At 38.5% G+C, this 8,990-nt stretch overlaps 1 protein-coding gene across 1 annotated transcript; it reads right to left on the bottom strand.

The window, feature by feature from the left end:
• Nucleotides 1-6,115: 6,115 nt before the first annotated feature.
• On the bottom strand, nt 6,116-7,557 carry LOC106083594 (N(6)-adenine-specific methyltransferase METTL4). The gene has a single exon (XM_013246723.2). It carries the CDS (start codon nt 7,255-7,257, stop codon nt 6,184-6,186), a length of 1,074 nt encoding a protein of 357 aa, XP_013102177.2. The 5' UTR covers nt 7,258-7,557; the 3' UTR covers nt 6,116-6,183.
• Between the last annotated feature and the right edge of the window lie 1,433 nt (nt 7,558-8,990).

Raw genomic sequence — 8,990 nt, 5'->3', positions numbered from 1 at the left:
GAATGGAAATTGTGTAGATCCCCGCTTATTCAATCAGTAAAAAAAAAACCTAGTGCAAATTCAATCAGCTGACAAGGAATATTGCAATAATCAATGAATTAATGACGAACGTATGGCGTTATAAGGTATGTGACGTATCACGTATCATCATAAAAAGAAAAATGTGTTTAACATATCAAATACTTAAATACTGATTAATTAGTTCAATTTGTATAAAAAAAGTAAATATGATTAATTTACTACATACGTATATACCTATATTTATTTATTAGTTCCAGCATATAATAAATATATGCTCAAACACAGAAAAGGAAAAGCATTGGCTACTATGGCCATCAGCTTAAACAGTTACAAGAATTTGTTTATAACATATAATTTTTACTTAGATAGTTAAATTAGAATGTGTTATAAAATTGAATACTATGTTGATGTTTTCAATAGACGGCTTCCTAAGGATCTCCAGGCCTTTGTTATGAAGAATTATACGTTGATATTGAGTAAGAGAAACGCATGTTTCTATGAAGTGTTTTACAGCTGGAGGATTACCACATTTCGGACAAGAGTGATTTTAGTTTTTATCTAGCAGGTGTATGACCCATCCTAAGACGGCTAAAAATCCGAATTTTTCTCTTATCAATATTTGTGGCAATAGTTTGCGATTTGTGGAAATATTGGGATGCTTAAAAAGTAATTGCGGATTTTTTAAAAGAAGGTAAATGCATTTTTAATAAAACTTAGAATGAACTTTAATCAAATATATAATTGCCATTTTGTTCGATAACCTTTTGCCATCTTCCTGGCAAATTTAGTAATCCACGCTCATAGAACTTCTGGCCTTTATCTGCAAAAAACTGAACCAAGTGCGATTTTATAGCCTCATCATTGCCGAAAGTTTTACCATTTAAGGAGTTCTGCAAAGATCGAAAAAAATGGTAGTCTGATGGTGCAAGGTCAGGGCTATATGGTGGATGCATCAAAAGTTCCCAGCCAAGCTCACTCAGATTTTGGCGAGTGACCAAAGATGTGTGCGGTCTAGCGTTGTCCTGGTGGAATATGACACCTTTACGATTGACCTATTCTGGTCGCTTCTCCTTGATGGCTGTATTCAATTTGTCCAATTGTTGACAGTGAACATCCGAATTAATCGTTTGGTTCCTTGGAAGCAGCTCAAAATATACCACACCCTTCCAATCCCACCAAACACACAGCATAACCTTCTTTTGGTGGATTTCACCCTTTGAAGTGGTTTGAGCTGGTTCACCATGCTTGGACCATGATCGTTTTCGACTAACGTTGTTGTAAACAATCCCTTTTTCATCTCCAGTTATGATTCGTTTTAAAAACGGATCGAATTCATTGCGTTTAAGGTGCATATCACAAGCGTTGATTCGGTTTGTTAAATGAATTTCTTTCAATACATGTGGTACCCATATTAAAATTGACGCCAAACAAACAAATGTAAACAAAATTTCGCGCACTTTTTTTCTAAAGCAAACTGAAAGTAACAGCTGATAACTGACAGAAGAAAGAATGCAATTACAGAGTCACAACCCGTTAAAAAAATTTGTCAACGCCGACTATATTACTACTATATTACCGACAGTTACTTTTTGGGCAACCCAATAGTTTGCGATCTTTCAATTAATGGATCTGTTATCAGCGGTGCAGAGCACCCATATTTAACCACGGAATCTGCATGGTGACGGCTTTTAAAACTGACAAGCTGTCAGAAAAAAATAATAGTCTTCTTTTTAGTAGCTATGGCGTAATCAATTGCATGCAGGATGGCAGCTGCTTCTACCGTAAAGTGTAGATAGGTAGTTATTTAAGCATTTTACCCCTAGCATATTCCTAAATTTATAAACAACTGCATAAGAGATGTTACCATCGTTCTTGGACGCGTCAGTATTTAAGAACTGCCAGTCAGGATGTTGAGAGACGTATTTTCTGTGCAGCTGGGTACATGTTTCATTAGCTTCTCACTGAAGTTCAACACATTTTTAACGCAGTCGTGTATGACTGACGGTAATCTTGGTTTCCTTTTTGCTATTAGAATTTTGGAAACTTCACTATCGGTAATGCTATTGGTGAAGAACAAAATCTTCGGTAAAATTCTATTTCTAGAATGTACAAACTTTTCCTCCAAAGACGGTAGACCAGACTCTATAAGTAAGGTTTTGATGGGAGTTGTACGAAATGCGTAGATGCTGCTTCGAATACAGTTATTATATACGGAGTTTATTTGACGCAGGGAAGATTTTGGACTGTTTCCAAACAAAAATAGACCGTAAGCAAGTTTGCGCATTATTAGCATTTTTACAAGGTAAGTCAAGGTGTATGTATGAGTATGGCTTTTGGCAGCCAAATACCTTATGATATTGCATCGAGGTATAAGAATCTTTTTCACTTTAACCAATTGCTCACTCCATCGATAATAATGCCTAGAATTTTAAGTTTGTTTACGATGGGAAAGTTAATGCTGTGGACTGACAGATCACCAGGCCTGCAGCTGTGTTTTCTGCAAATGTGCAGGGTCGAGGACTTATTGGGTGATATTATGGCGCCTGAAACTTTGGCCCAGTTAAAAATATCGGATACTATGCCCCAAAACATATTGTTAGTGACATTGCTTTCTTTGGTAGGGCTTAAAACATATACATAAGTCATCCGCACAGAGACAGTGATATAAGTTATTTACCCTGGAGATTATCGTAGTTATTTTATTGAAGGCAATTTGAAAACCACGGACCACGGAAAGAGGAGAACCCTGCGGTATTCCGTTATATAGTGGGTATTTATCGGAGTAGAAGTTATTAATCCTTACGCGATCGCTTCGTCCACTTAAGAAAGATTTGATGAAGTTCAATATTTTGTTTCCAACTCCCAATGCTTGGAATGTTTCCAGAATAATGTGAAAGCCAATGCGTTCGAATGTTTTTTCAAAATCAATAGCTAAGATGGATGCGTGGTTTTTTAGCAGAAAGTGTTTTAGTAATAAGGTAGTCGATATCCTCACAACCCTGATTTGTTTTGAAAGCAACTTGAATAACAAACGACGCAATCTACATGCCATTGAGAGCAGAATTCTGCTTGCGGCACGTTCTTATATAATTCTCATTTATATAACCAGTCTATGTGCGAAGTTCAAATTCTTTCAGCTTTATGGATGGTACCAAGGCGTATTTAATAAGGTGGGTGCATCAGCACAGCTGAAGGAACTCGATATGTGAATTCGCCTTGTAAAAAGGAAAACTACAAAATAAATATTTTATAACTTAAGTTCATTGTGTCGCCCCAGATACAATATCCGATGTTCCAGGCAGTGTGGATTACACACTACCTGAGCCGCTTTTTGAAAAAAATTTCTGTACCACTATTCCTGATAGAAACGATTGGAACTACGATGGAATACTGATGGTTCCAAACTAAACGACTAGGTGGGCTTTGGGGTGTACTCTAAAGATCTAGAATTGGTCATATCGAAGAGGTTACTCGACCACTGTAGTGTGTATCAAGCAGAGATCCTTGCAATTAAGGAAGCGGTGGAATGGCAAGATATAATGTCATTACGACGATTGGCATAAATATCTTCTCCGACAGCCATTAAATCCCTGGAGAACGTATTTCTGAACACAAAAACCACCCTCGACTGTCGCAGATCTCTCAGCGAGATGGCTGAACAGTTCAAAATTCACCTGAGCAGACGAGTTTACGAGGCTAGGAACTACCTTACCCACTCCAGGGACACTGGAATCTATGGGTATGCCTCTAGCGACATTTATGCTAAATTTTTAGGACCAGGCCCGAAGGGCAACGAATAATAGATGGCCACAAAGAGGGGCTGTTCGCATTTCAAAACTATGTGGCCTAATCTAGACTTGAAGAGGTCTACTGCTTTGCTGTCATTGGCTAGAGCAGACGTCTCAATCATTGTGTCCGTCATGACAAGTCATTGTCTAATCGGAAAACATGCTGACAGACTGAAGGTTGCCAGCAACGCTTTTGCTTTGCTTTGTCATTACGAGAAGATCAGCTGAGAACTACCGTGCGCGTCCACAGGTAACGGACAGTGCAATGCTTCGTATGTGGAGTAGCTGCAATTGCAGTCGCGGACAATCAGCGATATCGAGTGGAGAGTCTCAGTAAGCGGTTGAGCAGCACTGGCTCCCACTTATATATAGTGAGAGTCAATGATACTCGAGATGACAAGGCGAGTTATTGGCGCCTACATATGACCAAAGGCCATGTTGTTGTTGTAGCAGTTTGTTGTGTTCTATCTTTCGTCTGCTTAATTCTGTTGAGTGTCAAGACCCAGGAACTCTGCGACTAAGATGGGGTGCGTCCACAGGAATCTGGGTCTGAGTAGAGTGGGTCTGGCTGGGCAGTTAAACAGATGACGTGTCCCTGGTTACAATCGGGACATACATCTTGCACGTCGGTATCAATCCTTGCTCTGTAGGAGTTGAGGCGGCTGCATCTGCCGGAACGTAATTGAGCCAGAACTACTCTGGTTTGCCGGGGGAGGTCAATTTCTTCAGGTGCAATGGGAGGCGGTCGTTCTCCAAGGACTACATACACCCGGTACCCATTTACCGCATCTGCTTCCGTGTCTGCATAAATGTTGTCTAAACCTGCTTGATCTAGAGATTCTCTGTAGCGCAGAACCTCACCTCAAGGATCCTGGGCGGTGGATATCTATCCACAAGATGATGATTTGGGTGGTCTCTGCGATAACAGCCCATAAGATATTGCTTTGACACTGGTAGGATCTTAGTCTCCCGATTGAGGTGGTCCACATGAGGACATTAGCGCCTGTTCGCAGTTTACTATAGGCGCCATAACACGAGACATGAACTTGGCTGTGAATTTGTGGTAAGTCGGATAGTGAAACACCTATATCAAGCTTTACTCCGGTGGATGGGAGGCTAGGCACAATCCGCATAAAAGCAAAATTTTTCAACATCAGCCTAATTTGTGCCCATGCCTCGACGGAAGACAACGACGAGCATACCAAGGATATTTTTTACGATCGCCTAGATAGAGAATATAACCGCTGGGGGACACCCAGGTTATTTGAGCACCCGGTAAAATAGGGTACAATATTTGCCACTTTGCCACAATTTTAAAAAACGCCAGATCTCGGATATGAGGGCTCCGATTTTTGTATGCCACCTGGTGGTACCACAAAAACGCAAAATTGGTATACAATTTGGGGTCAAATAACCTGGGAACATGTTTACCGATTGGGACAATATGGGTATCAAATGAAAGGCATTTAAGAGTTGAGTTGAAACTTGGCATAAAAATGTCATCCTTAGTGTAGGGGGTCCCTCCCCAAATACCCCGTCCAACAGGACACTTTTTATCGCTTTGGGCAATATGGTTATCAAATAAAAGGTATTTAAAAGTAATGTACAAATCTGACATAAAAATGTTTTTCTTGGCGTCTAAGGGGCCTCCCCACCCCCCAGCGGGACAAATTTACCGATTGGGACAATATGGATATCAAATCATAGGTATTTGAACGTAGAGTAAAAAGCTGATATAAAAATGTATTTCTTGGTGTCTGCGCCGCCCCCACACCTCATAAACCCCTTAACAGGACATATTTACCGATCGGGACAATATGGGTATCAAATAAAAGGTGTTTGGAAGTTGACTACACATCTGTTATAAGAAATTGGTCCAAGGTGTCTGCTGGGCCTCTCCAACCCCAAAAACCCCCAAAACGGACATGAATGTCCACTCACAAAACTGGTATAAAATGAAAGGTTTTTGAGAGTAGACTACGTATCTGATATACACATGTGCAGCAGAGTCTGAGACCGGCCCGACCACCTAATACGATTCAATAAGACGTTCGTACTCTCAAAAACCTTTCATTTTATACCAATTATGTGACTTTGGACATTCATGGAGTTGGAGAGGCCGGGCAGACACCTTGGACCAATTTATTATAATAGATGTGTACTTAACTTCCAAACACCTTTTATTTGATACTCATATTGTCCCAATCGGTAAATATGTCCTGTTAAGGGGTTTAATCCGTGGCCTTGTAAAGATTAAGTTATTTTATTTAAATTAATAAATAATGTTTTAATAACCACATGTTTAATTCATTTCTGTACTATTTTATTGAGGTGCTTTTTTCTACTCTATTTTTTTTTAAATATAAAATAAAAACTATATGCGAGTAGCTGCATTATACAGACGTTTATCCATAAGCTTTATAACTTCCAAACCTATCGATGTAAATTGGGGCTGTAAATATCGAGCAAATATTTCCAAACCTTTAAAGTCTTGGGGGTCATTCAAATATTCTCTTAACCAATTTATTAAAGGCGGTTTATGCGAATGTATAATGCTCGGTATACTTGCTATAAAATCTACATCTTGCAAACCTTTTATTTCCTCCATGTTTCGGTCCTGGTGACAAGCTATATATATCGTTTCATAGGGCTGCTTATATCCTTCAGTTTTCACGGGGCTTATCAACTCCCCCTGTGTACTAAATTTAAACCACTTGAGACAATGAACTAATTTCAAGTTCCATGAAGGTAGGAAATTATCCATTATGGCACGTTGGTGTTGCAAAGAATTCGTACACCACAACACCACTAAGGAATGTTTATGTACCATTTGTTGTAAGGGTATCTCGTTTAAACTATCATTGGACAGCATTTGATAGGCCATTGATTGGTTAACCTTTTTAAGACGTTTAATATATTTGTTGCGCCACGGCATATCCATGATGACAATATCGTATTTTTCCAATTCTGGAAGTAGTTCAGGGAGCAAATTTACATCATAGTTATAAAACTTACATTTTGGAGGTATTAGGTATGTGTTGTGATTAAATGCTGTTGTTTGGAATTGGCTTGTGCTGTTGGCACCACGAAACTGGGGAAACTCTGTGGGCTCTTCCCACAGTCTTGATATACTTTCTAATGACACACAATGTGTGCTGCATATAATTCTCTGAATTTCTTTCAGGAAAGGTTCGAGCTCTGCATTTACTTTTGAAATCTCCTCATTTTTCACAAATTCCCTTGCTTTCCTTTTCCGCTTGTTACTTCTTGTGGGATCAGATTTGTCTGCCGGCTGTTCTAAGGTCTTTGATTTAAAATCGAAAAGTTCAGGCCTATATGTGTACAACTGGCTATCCCTGGTTTGTAAACGTTCATGGTGTAGATTTTCAATTAATTCGCTGTGACTTAAATATAAACACAAGCGATTTTTCATCTTAATTTTCTTCATTTTTGTGATCAATCAAGGAATTTATAGACAATCTTGCAAATTCTGTGTAAACAAACCTCTTCTTCTTAGACTAATGTTTTGCTCAACTAATCGATGACAAGTGGCGGTTAAATTTATACGCACTTTATATGGCGCATCATGAACGTACTCATCGTGTGTACGTGTTGATTGTGGGGACTTTACATTATGCGGAATTTAAATGGCACATCATAGTCTGTACGTCTTGATTACAGCCTTTGCCAAAAACGGTACATTGATTTTTTATTTTCTTTGGTTTTATAGAAATTCTGATATTTTACTTCTCATTTTATAACATTATTTGGCACTAAACGCGTTTTTCAATATCTGTCAACTAATGATTACACATTTCTTTGTAAACGGCAATCGATAGACGCCATTCATGGAAAAAATCAAATGATTTTGATTTTTTAGCCATTACCGATGGTTCTGTGTTCATGTGACCCATACGCCTTTGTTTTCACCAATACTATTACAATGACCATACATACTATTTGACACGTAAACTCTGCATAAACAATACGCACACAACTTGAGTACGATCATGTTGTGCCGTATAAAAGGGCCATTAATGGGGCCGCTCGTCATCGATTAGTTATCGATTAAAAAGCATTGACCAAAATCATGAGTCTAAGAATAAGAAGAAGAGATTTTTTTCACAGACGAGCGGTTGTTTTAGCTCCAACCGACAACAAATATTCATTAATATGGACAATCAGTTACACATTACTTTACTTTGCACTGTTGTTACTTACTTTACTTTGCACTGTTGTTTTTTAAATCGCTTCATGCAACAAACAGAACAAAATCATTGGTTTTCTTTCAGTAACATCGAAACTAAATCTCCAACATTTACGATGTCACAATTTCACATCAAGGCAAACGGAAAAATTTTGAAGTTCAAAATTTTCGGTACGAAACAGCAAACTAAGTTACCAATACCGGAGCTCTCAAGTGCATACCACCAAAAATCCCGCATAAGTTCATTGTTGTTATAGACATGTTCGCTGTAAGTATAACATTGATCAATTTTAAAATTATGCTGACCCGGATCTAGCTCTAGGAACTTAGCCGCTTCAATTGGAGCGGTCAATAATGATTCTGCAGTTAGATTAATTGGTTACTCTGGGAATGTAAAAAGGTCATTGAAATCATGGAAGATTGAATTTGTAAAAAAAAAATTATTTTGTTAAATTTTTTCACAACGACTTCGAAAGTTGAACATAATACTCTGCTTAAGATATTAAGGATGGTATTGTCTGACATTGAGCCATACGTCTTCAATTTGCTACAACATCCGTATCTTCATTTGGACTAGAGTAGCCCTGTTTTTTTTAGGCAGAAATTTCCCATCTTCTGCAATGGGTGGTGGCCATTTACCAAGGACTATATTCGGCTGATATGATGAAGTCGCATGGGTTACAGTATTCTGATGAATATTATGCAATCCCGTTCTGGACGTAGATATTCATTCTACATTTCTAGGAGGGGTTCCGTTGATTTGAAAATCTAGTTATTGTCCTGGAGTTACAGTTTGATATAAGCTCATTATGGTCTTTAACTCTAAGGATCTTGGTCTCCTGGTGTAGATGGTCGATGTTTGTTATCTGTAGGCGGCCCTTGATGGTTTCTCCACTGCTTTCTGTTTAATCATTCTGTCCATTTTGACTCTGAATAATCTTTGTTGTTCTTGTAGCCACATTGCATGCAGAGGT

The sequence above is a fragment of the Stomoxys calcitrans genome, chromosome 2 (assembly GCF_963082655.1).
Source record: "Stomoxys calcitrans chromosome 2, idStoCalc2.1, whole genome shotgun sequence".
Classification (NCBI taxonomy): Eukaryota; Metazoa; Arthropoda; class Insecta; order Diptera; family Muscidae; genus Stomoxys; species Stomoxys calcitrans.
The sequence above is the reverse complement of the archived record's forward strand: the minus strand, read 5'-3'. Positions and strand labels throughout refer to the sequence as shown.